The sequence below is a fragment of the Petromyzon marinus genome, chromosome 69 (assembly GCF_048934315.1).
Source record: "Petromyzon marinus isolate PM22_M1 ecotype Great Lakes invasive population chromosome 69, UKy_Petmar_22M1.pri1.0, whole genome shotgun sequence".
Classification (NCBI taxonomy): domain Eukaryota; kingdom Metazoa; phylum Chordata; class Hyperoartia; order Petromyzontiformes; family Petromyzontidae; genus Petromyzon; species Petromyzon marinus.
Window position 1 is genome coordinate 5,733,554 of NC_133735.1, and position 15,619 is coordinate 5,749,172.

Here is a 15,619-nt window from a genome sequence, read left to right on the forward strand (position 1 = left end):
TCACTCGCTCACCCACTCACTCATTCACTCACCCACACACTCACTCACCCACTTACTCACCCAATCACTCGCTCGCTCACTCACTCACCCACTCACTCACTCGCTCACTCACTCACCCACTCACTCACTCGCTCACTCACTCATCTACTCACTCACTCGCTCACTCACTCACCCACTCACTCACTCGCTCACTCACTCACCCACTCACTCACTCGCTCACTCACTCACCCACTCACTCACTCGCTCACTCGCTCACTCACTCACCCACTCACTCACTCACTCACCCACTCACTCACTCACCCACTCACGCACTCGCTCACCCACTCACTCATTCACTCACCCACACACTCACTCACCCACTCACTCACCCACTCACCCACACACTCACTAACTCGCTCACTCACTCACTCACTCGCTCACTCACTCGCTCACTCACTCACCCACTCACTCACCCACTCACGCACTCACCCACCCACTCACTCGCCCACTCACTCACTCGCTCACTCACTCACTCACTCGCTCACCCACTCACTCATTCACTCACCCACACACTCACTCACCCACTTACTCACCCAATCACTCACTCACTCGCTCGCTCACTCACCCACTCACTCACTCGCTCACTCACTCACCCACACACTCACTCACCCACCACCCCTCACCACCACTCACCACCACTCACCACTCACCACCACTCACCACCACTCACTACTCACCACCACTCACCACCACTCACCACCACTCACCACCACTCACCACCACTCACCACTCACCACCATTCACCACTCACCACCACTCACCACCACTCACCACTCCTCACCACCACTCACCACTCACCACCACTCACCACACTCACCACCACTCACCACACTCACCACCACTCACCACCACTCACCACCACTCACCACTCACCACCACTCACCACCACTCACCACTCACCACCACTCACCACCACTCACCACCACCACCACTCACCACCACTCACCACCACTCACCACAACTCACCACCACTCACCACCACTCACCACCACCACTCACCACCACTCACCACCACTCACCACCACTCACCACCACCACCACTCACCACCACTCACCACCACTACCACTCACCACCACTCACCACCACCACCACTCACCACCACTCACCACCACTCACCACTCACCACCACTCACCACCACTCACCACCACTCACCACCACCACCACTCACCACCACTCACCACTCACCACCACTCACCACCACTCACCACCACTCACCACTCACCACCACTCACCACCACTCACTACTCACCACCACTCACCACCACTCACCACCACTCACCACTCACCACCACTCCTCACCACTCACCACCACTCACCACCACTCACCACCACTCACCACCACTCACCACTCACCACCACTCACCACTCACCACCACTCACCACCACTCACCACTCCTCACCACCACTCACCACTCACCACCACTCACCACTCACCACCACTCACCACACTCACCACCACTCACCACACTCACCACCACTCACCACCACTCACCACCACTCACCACTCACCACCACTCACCACCACTCACCACTCACCACCACTCACCACCACCACCACTCACCACCACTCACCACCACTCACCACAACTCACCACCACTCACCACCACTCACCACCACTCACCACCACCACTCACCACCACTCACCACCACCACCACTCACCACCACTCACCACCACTCACCACCACCACCACTCACCACCACTCACCACCACTCACCACTCACCACCACTCACCACCACTCACCACTCACCACCACTCACCACCACTCACCACCACTCACCACCACCACCACTCACCACCACTCACCACTCACCACCACTCACCACTCACCACCACTCACCACCACACACCACCACTCACCACTCACCACCACTCACCACCACTCACTACTCACCACCACTCACCACCACTCACCACCACTCACCACTCACCACCACTCCTCACCACCCACCACCACTCACCACCACTCACCACCACCACCACTCACCACCACTCACCACCACTCACCACTCACCACCACTCACCACCACTCACCACCACTCACCACTTACCACCACTCACCACCACTCACCACCACTCACCACTCACCACCACTCACCACCACTCACCACCACTCACCACTCCTCACCACTCCTCACCACTCCTCACCACTCACCACCACTCACCACCACTCACCACCACTCACCACTCCTCACCACTCCTCACCACTCACCACCACTCACCACCACTCACCACTCACCACCACTCACCACCACTCACCACCAATCACCACCACTCACCACCACTCACCACCACTCACCACTCACCACCACTCCTCACCACTCACCACCACTCACCACCACTCACCACTCACCACCACTCACCACCACTCACCACTCACCACCACTCACCACTCACCACCACTCACCACCACTCACCACTCACCACCACTTACCACCACTCACCACCACTCACCATCACTCACCACCACTAACCAATCACCACCACTCACCACCACTCACCACTCCTCACCACTCACCACTCCTCACCACTCACCACCACTCACCACCACTCACCACTCACCACCACTCCTCACCACTCACCACCACTCACCACCACCACCACCACTCACCACTCACCACCACTCACCACTCACCACCACTCACCACCACTCACCACTCACCACCACTCACCACCACTCACCACCACTCACCACTCACCACCACTCACCACTCACCACCACTCACCACCACTCACCACCACTCACCACCACCACTCACCACCACCACCACTCACCACCACTCACCACCACTCACCACTCACCACCACTCACCACCACCACCACTCACCACCACTCACCACCACTCATCACCACTCACCACCACTCACCACTCACCACCACTCACCACCACTCACCACCACTCACCACTCACCACCACTCACCACTCACCACCACTCCTCACCACTCCTCACCACTCCTCACCACTCACCACCACTCACCACCACTCACTACTCACCACCACTCACCACCACTCACCACTCACCACCACTCACCACTCACCACCACTCACCACTCACCACCACTCACCACTCCTCACCACTCACCACCACTCACCACCACTCACCACCACTCACCACTCACAACCACTCACCACCACTCACCACCACTCACCACCCACCACCACTCACCACCACTCCTCACCACTCACCACCACTCACCACCACTCACCACCACTCACCACTCACCACCACTCACCACCACTCACCACCACTCACCACTCACCACCACTCACCACCACTCACCACCACTCACCACCACTCACCACTCACCACCACTCACCACCACTCACCACTCACCACAACTCACCACCACTCACCACCACTCACCACTCACCACCACTCACCACCACTCACCACCACTCACCACCACTCACCACTCACCACCACTCACCACCACTCACCACCACTCACCACTCACCACCACTCACCACCACTCACCACTCACCACATGTCTCCGTCTTGAATCTTGCGGTCGTTGGGAGCGCCCGCGTGGCCGTAGTGCAGGATGGAGGAGTTGTGGCCGCTGTGTGGACACACACAGAGACACAGACACACACAGAGACACAGACACACACACAGAGACACAGACACACACAGAGACACACAGACACACACAGAGACACAGAGACACACAGAGACACACAGACACACACAGAGACACAGACACACACAGAGACACACACAGAGACACAGACACACACAGAGACACAGAGACACAGACACACACAGACACACAGACACACACAGAGACACAGACACACAGACACACACAGAGAAACACAGACACACACAGAGACACACAGAGAGACACACAGAGACAGAGACACAGAGACAGAGACAGACAGAGACACAGAGACACACAGACACACACAGAGACACAGACACACACAGAGACACAGACACACACAGAGACACACAGAGAGACACACAGAGACAGACACAGAGACACAGAGACAGACAGAGACACAGAGACACACAGAGACAGACAGAGACACACAGAGATACACAGAGACACAGACACACACAGAGACAGAGACACAGTGAGACACACAGAGACAGAGACACACAGAGACACATAGTCTATGAGTGAGTCTATGAGTGAGTCTATGAGTGAGTGAGTCTATGAGTGAGTGAGTCTATGAGTGAGTCTATGAGTGAGTGAGTCTATGAGTGAGTCTATGAGTGAGTGAATGAGTCTATGAGTGAGTCTATGAGTGAGTCTGTGAGTGAGTGAGTCTATGAGTGAGTGAGTCTATGAGTGAGTGAGTCTATGAGTGAGTGAGTCTATGAGTGAGTCTATGAGTGAGTCTGTGAGTGAGTGAGTCTATGAGTGAGTGAGTCTATGAGTGAATGAGTCTATGAGTGAGTGAGTCTATGAGTGAGTCTATGAGTGAGTGAGTCTGTGAGTGAGTCTATGAGTGAGTGAGTCTATGAGTGAGTCTCTGAGTGAGTGAGTCTATGAGTGAGTCTATGAGTGAGTGAGTCTATGAGTGAGTCTATGAGTAAGTGAGTGAGTCTATGAGTGAGTCTATGAGTGAGTCTCTGAGTGAGTTTGTGAGTTTGTGATTCTCTGCCAGCAGGTGGCAGTGTCGGCCCACTATGTGGGATGGTCGCAAGAGACACGTGACCACGTCAACACCATCACACCATCATCACCATCAACACATCATCATCACCATCATCATCACACCATCATCACCATCACACCATCATCACCATCACACCATCATCACCACCATCATCATCACACCACCATCATCATCACCATCATCACCATCACACCACCATCATCACCATCATCATCACACCACCATCATCACCATCATCACCATCATCACACCATCAGACCACCATCACCATCACACCATCAGACCACCATCACCATCACACCATCAGACCACCATCACCATCACACCATCATCACCACCATCACACCATCAACACATCACCACCACCATCATCACCATCACCACCACCACCATCACCACCATCATCACCATCATCACCATCACCACCATCACCATCATCACCATCACCACCATCATCACCATCACCATCACCACCATCACCACCAACATCACCACCATCATCATCACCATCACACCATCACCATCACCACCATCATCACCATCATCACCATCATCACCATCACACCATCACCACCACCATCACACCATCACCATCATCACCATCATCACCACCATCACATCATTATCATCACACCATCATCACCATCATCACCATCACATCATCACCACCATCATCATCATCACCACCATCGTCATCACCATCATACCATCATCATCACCATCATCATACCATCATCATCACCATCATCATCACCATCACACCATCATCATCATCATCAATATCATCACCATCACACCATTATCATAATACCATCACCATCATAACACCATCATGACATCATCACACCATCACACCATTATCATCACACCATCATGACACCATCATCACCATCATATCATCATCATCACCAACATCATCACCATCATCACCATCATCATCAACATCATCACCATCACATCATCATCACCACCATCATCACCATCACACCATCATCATCACTACCATCATCACCATCATCACCATCATCATCACCATCATCATCACCACCACCATCATCACCATCACACCATCACACCATCACCATCATCACTATCACCATCACACCATCATCATCACCATCATCACCATTACACCATCATCACCATCATCATCATCACACCATCATCATCATCACCACCACCATCACCATCACACCATCATCATCATCACCATCATCATCATCACCATCACCACCACCATCACCATCATCATCATCACACCATCATCATCATCACCATCATCATCACCACCATCACACCATCATCACCACCATCATCATCACCATCACACCATCATCATCATCATCACCACCACCATCACCATCACCACCACCATCACCATCACACCATCATCATCATCACCATCATCATCATCACCATCATCATCACCATCATCACCATTACACCATCATCACCATCATCATCACCATCATCATCACCATCACACCATCACCATCACACCATCATCATCATCACACCATCATCATCATCACCACCACCATCACCACCACCATCACCATCACACCATCATCATCACCATCATCATCATCACCATCATCACCATCACCACCACCATCACCATCACACCATCATCACCACCATCATCATCATCACCACCATCACACCATCATCACCACCATCATCACCATCACACCATCATCACCACCATCACCACCATCATCACCATCGCCCCCACGAGTGTGTGCCACGTGTAGCAGGCTGGATGTGTGAGGCGTCACCAAGCCAACGTGGAACTTCCAAACGAAGATCAATCAGAGCATGGGGGGGGGGCACATCGCTCAAAACTCCCACGTGACGTCAGATCGGGGTGACCCCCATCACCCCTCACACCATCACCATCATCACACCATCATCATCACCATCATCATCACAGAGAGAGACACACAGAGAGACACACACAGAGAGACACACACAGAGAGACACACAGAGAGAGAGAGACACAGAGAGACACACACACAGAGAGAGACACACACAGTGAGACACACAGAGACAGAGACACACAGAGACACATAGTCTATGAGTGAGTCTATGAGTGAGTCTATGAGTGAGTGAGTCTATGAGTGAGTGAGTCTATGAGTGAGTCTATGAGTGAGTGAGTCTATGAGTGAGTCTATGAGTGAGTGAATGAGTCTATGAGTGAGTCTATGAGTGAGTCTGTGAGTGAGTGAGTCTATGAGTGAGTGAGTCTATGAGTGAGTGAGTCTATGAGTGAGTGAGTCTATGAGTGAGTCTATGAGTGAGTCTGTGAGTGAGTGAGTCTATGAGTGAGTGAGTCTATGAGTGAATGAGTCTATGAGTGAGTGAGTCTATGAGTGAGTCTATGAGTGAGTGAGTCTGTGAGTGAGTCTATGAGTGAGTGAGTCTATGAGTGAGTCTCTGAGTGAGTGAGTCTATGAGTGAGTCTATGAGTGAGTGAGTCTATGAGTGAGTCTATGAGTAAGTGAGTGAGTCTATGAGTGAGTCTATGAGTGAGTCTCTGAGTGAGTTTGTGAGTTTGTGATTCTCTGCCAGCAGGTGGCAGTGTCGGCCCACTATGTGGGATGGTCGCAAGAGACACGTGACCACGTCAACACCATCACACCATCATCACCATCAACACATCATCATCACCATCATCATCACACCATCATCACCATCACACCATCATCACCATCACACCATCATCACCACCATCATCATCACACCACCATCATCATCACCATCATCACCATCACACCACCATCATCACCATCATCATCACACCACCATCATCACCATCATCACCATCATCACACCATCAGACCACCATCACCATCACACCATCAGACCACCATCACCATCACACCATCAGACCACCATCACCATCACACCATCATCACCACCATCACACCATCAACACATCACCACCACCATCATCACCATCACCACCACCACCATCACCACCATCATCACCATCATCACCATCACCACCATCACCATCATCACCATCACCACCATCATCACCATCACCACCACCATCACCACCATCACCACCAACATCACCACCATCATCATCACCATCACACCATCACCATCACCACCATCATCACCATCATCACCATCATCACCATCACACCATCACCACCACCATCACACCATCACCATCATCACCATCATCACCACCATCACATCATTATCATCACACCATCATCACCATCATCACCATCACATCATCACCACCATCATCATCATCACCACCATCGTCATCACCATCATACCATCATCATCACCATCATCATACCATCATCATCACCATCATCATCACCATCACACCATCATCATCATCATCAATATCATCACCATCACACCATTATCATAATACCATCACCATCATAACACCATCATGACATCATCACACCATCACACCATTATCATCACACCATCATGACACCATCATCACCATCATATCATCACCAACATCATCACCATCATCACCATCATCATCAACATCATCACCATCACATCATCATCACCACCATCATCACCATCACACCATCATCATCACTACCATCATCACCATCATCACCATCATCATCACCATCATCATCACCACCACCATCATCACCATCACACCATCACACCATCACCATCATCACTATCACCATCACACCATCATCATCACCATCATCACCATTACACCATCATCACCATCATCATCATCACACCATCATCATCATCACCACCACCATCACCATCACACCATCATCATCATCACCATCATCATCATCACCATCACCACCACCATCACCATCATCATCATCACACCATCATCATCATCACCATCATCATCACCACCATCACACCATCATCACCACCATCATCATCACCATCACACCATCATCACCACCATCATCATCACCATCACACCATCACCATCATCATCACCACCATCATCACCATCACCACCACCATCACCATCACACCATCATCACCACCATCATCATCACCATCACACCATCACCACCATCACCACCATCATCACCACCATCATCACCATCACCACCACCATTATCATCACACCATCATGACACCATCATCACCATCATATCATCATCATCACCAACATCATCACCATCATCACCATCATCATCAACATCATCACCATCACATCATCATCACCACCATCATCACCATCACACCATCATCATCACTACCATCATCACCATCATCACCATCATCATCACCATCATCATCACCACCACCATCATCACCATCACACCATCACACCATCACCATCATCACTATCACCATCACACCATCATCATCACCATCATCACCATTACACCATCATCACCATCATCATCATCACACCATCATCATCATCATCACCACCACCATCACCATCACACCATCATCATCATCACCATCATCATCATCACCATCACCACCACCATCACCATCATCATCATCACACCATCATCATCATCACCATCATCATCACCACCATCACACCATCATCACCACCATCATCATCACCATCACACCATCATCACCACCATCATCATCACCATCACACCATCACCATCATCATCACCACCATCATCACCATCACCACCACCATCACCATCACACCATCATCACCACCATCATCATCACCATCACACCATCACCACCATCACCACCATCATCACCACCATCATCACCATCACCACCACCATCACCATCACACCATCACACCATCACCATCATCACCATCATCACTATCACCATCACATCATCATCATCACCATCATCATCACCATTACACCATCATCACCATCATCATCACCATCACACCATCACCATCACACCATCATCATCATCACACCATCATCATCATCATCACCACCACCATCACCATCACCACCACCATCACCATCACACCATCATCATCATCACCATCATCATCATCACCATCATCATCACCATCATCACCATTACACCATCATCACCATCATCATCACCATCACACCATCACCATCACACCATCATCATCATCACACCATCATCATCATCACCACCACCATCACCACCACCATCACCATCACACCATCATCATCACCATCATCATCATCACCATCATCACCATCACCACCACCATCACCATCACACCATCATCACCACCATCATCATCATCACCACCATCACACCATCATCACCACCATCATCACCATCACACCATCATCACCACCATCACCACCATCATCACCATCGCCCCCACGAGTGTGTGCCACGTGTAGCAGGCTGGATGTGTGAGGCGTCACCAAGCCAACGTGGAACTTCCAAACGAAGATCAATCAGAGCATGGGGGGGGGGCACATCGCTCAAAACTCCCACGTGACGTCAGATCGGGGTGACCCCCATCACCCCTCACACCATCACCATCATCACACCATCATCATCACCATCATCATCACCATCATCATCACACCATCATCATCACCATCAACACACCACCATCATCAACATCATCATCACCATCATCACCATCACACCATCACCCCTCACACCATCACCATCATCACACCATCACCATCAACACACCATCATCATCACCATCAACACACCACCATCATCACCATCATCATCACCATCATCACCATCATCACCATCACACCATCACCCCTCACACCATCACCATCATCACACCATCACCATCAACACACCATCATCATCACCATCAACACACCACCATCATCACCATCATCATCACCATCATCACCATCATCATCACCATCATCACCATCATCACCATCACCCCTCACACCATCACCATCATCACACCATCACCATCAACACACCATCATCATCACCATCAACACACCACCATCATCACCATCATCACCATCATCACCATCATCATCACCGTCACACCATCACCCCTCACACCATCACCATCATCACACCATCATCACACCATCATCATCACCATCAACACACCACCATCATCACCATCATCATCATCACCATCATCACCATCACACCATCACCCCTCACACCATCACCCATCACACCATCACCCCTCACACCATCACCCCCATCACCCCTCACACCATCACGACTACTACTACTGCTACTACTGCTGCAACTACTACTACTGCTGCTACTACTACTGCTGTTACTACTACTACTGCTGCTACTACTGATGCAACTATTGCTGCTACTACTACTGCTGTTACTACTACTGCTGCTGTTACTACTACTACTGCTGTTACTACTACTACTGCTGCTGTTACTACTACTACTGCTGTTACTACTACTACTGCTGCTGTTACTACTACTACTGCTGTTACTACTACTACTACTGCTGTTACTACTACTACTACTGCTGTTACTACTACTACTGCTGCTGCTACTACTACTGCTGTTATTACTACTACTGCTGCTGCTACTACTACTGCTGCTACTACTACTGCTGTTACTACTACTACTGCTGCTGCTACTACTGCTGCTACTACTACTGCTGCTGCTACTACTGCTGCTGCTACTACTACTGCTGCTACTACTGCTGCTACTACTACTACTGCTGCTACTACTGCTGCTACTACTACTGCTACTGCAGCTACTACTGCTGCTGTTACTACCACCACTCCTATTGCTACCACCACTGCTACTACGGCTAACTAGCTACTACGACCACTGTTACTACTGCTGTTACTGCTGCTACTACTACTGCTGTTACTACCACTGCTACTACTACCATTCCTACTGCTACCACCACTGCTACTACTAACTAGCTACTACTACCACTGTTACTACTGCTGTTACTACCACTACTACTGCTGCTGATACTCCTGCTAACTAGCTACTACTACCACTGCTACTACTGCTGTTACTGCTGCTACTACTACTGCTGCTACTACTGCTCTTACTACTGATGTTACTACTGCTGTTACTGCTGCTACTACTACTGCTGCTACTACTGCTGCTACTACTGCTCTTACTACTGCTGTTACTACTGCTGCTACTACCACTGCTACTACTGCTACCGCTGCTACTGCTACCACCACTGCTGCTACTGCTAACTAGCTACTACTACCACTGCTACTACTACTGCTGCTACTACCACTGCTACTACTACTACCACTGCTACAACTACTACCACTGCTACTACTGCTGTTACTACTGCTACTACTAACACTACTGCTGCTACTACCACTGCTACTACTACTACCACTGCTACTACCACTGCTACTGCTACTACCACTGCTACTACTACTACCACTGCTACTGCTACCACAACTGCTGCTACTGCTAACTAGCTACTACTACCACTGCTACTACTACTACCACTGCTACTACTACTACCACTGCTACTACTGCTGTTACTACTGCTACTACCACTGCTACTACCACTGCTACTGCTACCACCACTGCTGCTACTGCTAACTAGCTACTACTACCACTGCTACTACTACTACCACTGCTACTACTACCACCACTGCTGCTACTGCTAACTAGCTGCTACTGCTAACTAGCTACTACTACCACTAGTATTACTGCTGTTACTGCTGCTACTACTACTGCTACTACTACCACTGCTACTACTACCACCACTGCTGCTACTTCCAACTAGCTACTACTACCACTGCTACTAGTGCTGTTACTGCTGCTACTACCACTGCTACTACTGCTGCTACTACCACTGCTACTACTGCTACTACTATCACTGCTACTGCTACCACCACTGCTAACTAGCTACTACTACCACTGCTACTACTGCTGCTACTGCTGCTACTACTAACACTACTGCTGCTGCTGCTGCAAACACAGTGCTGGATTCTCAGGCACAGGGAGTGCACCAACAGCCATCCCCTGGAGCCGGATTAGCAGATTCCCGTAGATTATGTCCGTGATTATTATTATTATTACTACTACCGCCACAAACAATAGCTACCTCCACGGCACGAACGCACAAATATCCCCCGAGGGCCTCCTCGGAGAGGCTGCACTGCTGGTCCTGAAACTATTTTGAAAATACATTTTTTTCTTTTGACGTCAAATGCTTTAATTCTTATTTTACCCGGTAGCAGTGGTGGCAAGGCTGCCCGGCTAGGCGGATGTGTGGTAGCTATGTGTTCGGCAGCGACCTGGGCAAATCGCAGAGACTCACAGAGATACACAGAGACCCACAGAGATACACAGAGACCCATAGAGATAGAGACCCACAGAGATACACAGAGACCCACAGAGATACACAGAGACCCACAGAGACACACAGAGACCCACAGAGATACATAGAGACCCACAGAGATACACAGACACCCACAGAGACCCACAGAGATACATAGAGACCCACAGAGATACACAGAGACCCACAGAGATACACAGAAACCTACAGAGACCCACAGAGATACACATAGATACATAGAGATACAGAGATACACAGAGACCTACAGAGATACATAAAGACCCAGAGAGATACATAGAGATCCACAGAGACCCACAGAGATACATAGAGACCCACAGAGATAGAGACCCACAGAGATACACAGAGACCCATAGAGATATATAGAGATACATAGAGACTCAACGATACATAGAGACCCACAGAGATATATAGAGACCCATAGAGATACATAGAGACCCACAGAGATACACAGAGACCCACAGAGATACATAGAGACCCATAGAGATAGAGACCCACAGAGATACATAAAGACCCAGAGAGATACATAGAGATCCACAGAGACCCACAGAGACCCACAGAGATACACAGAGACCCACAGAGATACATAGAGATACACAGAGACCCATAGAGACCCACAGAGACCCACAGAGATACACAGAGACCCACAGAGATACACAGAGACCCACAGAGATACATAGAGACCCAGAGAGATACATAGAGACCCAGAGAGATACACAGATATACACAGAGATACAGAGACCCACAGAGATACATAGATACCCACATATATACACAGAGACACATAGAGACCCACAGAGATACACAGAGACCCACAGAGATACATAGAGATACGTGATGACCATGGCAGTGATGGTGGTGGCGGTGGTGGTTATAATGGTGGTGATGATGATGGCGGTAGTGGTGGTAGTGATGGTGGTAATGGTGGTGATGGTGGTGATGGTGGTAATGGTGGTGATGGTGGTGATGGCAGTAATGGTGGTAATGGTGGTAATGGTGGTGGTGGTGATGGTGGTAATGGTGGTGATGGTGGTGATGGTGGTAATGGTGGTGATGGTGGTAATGGTGGTGGTGGTAATGGTGGTAATGGTGGTGATGGTGGTGATGGTGGTGATGGTGGTAATGGTGGTGATGGTGCATACCTCCCACAGATGCAGGTGTAGGAGACGTGACGCATCCCTCCACGGCTGTAGCAGTAGTGCTGGAAGAGGCTGCAACCACCGCCACCATCGCCACCAAAGACATCAACATGACAACCATCAACTCCAAGCAACAACCATCAACACAGCGACAACGTAGCAACCCTCAACAATCATCGATGCAACAATCATAAATGCAACAATCAATGAGTCTATGGGTCTCTGTGTGATGAGTCGATGGGTCTCTGTGTGATGAGTCGGTGGGTCTCTGTGTGATGAGTCGATGGGTCTCTGTGTGGTGAGTCTATGGCTCTCTGTGTGATGAGACTATGGGTCTCTGTGTGACGAGTCTATGGGTCTCTGTGTGATGAGTCTGTGGGTCTCTGTGTGATGAGTCTATGGATCTCTGTATGATGCGTCTATGGGTCTCTGTCTGATGAGTCTATGGGTCTCTGTCGGATGAGTCTATGGGTCTCTGCTGTGTGATGAGTCTACGGGTCTCTGTGTGAGTCTATGGGTCTCTGTGTGAGTCTATGGGTCTCTATGTGAGTCTGTGGGTCTCTGTGTGAGTCTCTGGGTCTCTGTGTGAGTCTCTGGTTATCTGTGTGAGTCTATGGGTCTTTATGTAAGTCTCTGGGTCTCTGTGTGAGTCTCTGGGTATCTGTGTGAGTCTATGGGTCTTTATGTAAGTATCTGGGTCTCTGTGTGAGTCTCTGGGTCTCTGTGTCAGTCTCTGGGTCTCTATGTAAGTCTATGGGTCTCTATGTAAGTCTATGGGTCTCTGCTGTGTGATGAGTCTATGGGTCTCTGTGTGAGTCTGTGGGTCTCTGTGTGAGTCTCTGGGTCTGTGTGAGTCTCTGGGTATCTGTGTGAGTCTATGGGTCTCTATGTAAGTCTCTGGGTCTCTGTGTGAGTCTCTGGGTATCTGTGTGAGTCTATGGGTCTCTATGTAAGTCTCTGGGTCTGTGTGAGTCTCTGGGTCTCTGTGTCAGTCTCTGGGTCTCTATGTAAGTCTATGGGTCTCTATGTAAGTCTATGGGTCTCTGCTGTGTGATGAGTCTATGGGTCTCTGTGTGAGTCTATGGGTCTCTGCTGTGTGATGAGTCTATGGGTCTCTCTGTGATTCTCTGGGTCTCTGTGTGAGTCTCTGGGTCTCTGTGTGAGTCTCTGGGTCTCTGAGTGAGGCGGGAAGGAGGGAGGGTGGGAGGGGGGTGGAGGGGGTAGGGGGGAGACTTCCGGACCCCCTTGCCCTGCCGATAAAATTAGGAACAGAGGTCACAGAGCTCAGGAAAGATTCAGTTACTCAGAGTGGCCTTGACCGGGTTCATAGCGGCCGTGTCGGAGACACTGAGTACCTGAGTTCAAGCCCTGGGTCTGGGTGTCTCTCTCTCTCTCTCAGGGGGTTCACGATGGCCGTGTCAGAGACACTGAGAGTCTGGGTTCAAGCCCTGGGTCTGGGTGTCTCTCTCAGGGAATCAGAATGGCCGTGTCAGAGATGCTGAAAGTCTGAGTTCAAGCTCTGGGTCTGGGTGTCTCTCTCTCAGGGGGTTCATAATGGCCGTGTTAGAGACACTGAGAGTATGGGTTCAAGCCCTGGGTCTGGG

General features: G+C 50.1%; 1 protein-coding gene across 2 annotated transcripts in view; it reads right to left on the reverse strand.

Annotated features, from left to right (window-relative positions):
• PEPD (peptidase D) overlaps positions 1-15,619 on the reverse strand; it is a 58,140-nt gene that overhangs the window by 11,438 nt on the left and 31,083 nt on the right. For both annotated transcript variants that reach the window (XM_032979009.2, XM_076055017.1), the window contains exons 10-11: positions 14,019-14,087; positions 3,527-3,604 (exon numbers count right to left, since the gene is read on the reverse strand). In XM_032979009.2, the coding sequence (XP_032834900.1) occupies positions 3,527-3,604; positions 14,019-14,087 (147 nt within the window). The remainder of the gene's footprint in view (positions 1-3,526; positions 3,605-14,018; positions 14,088-15,619) is intronic.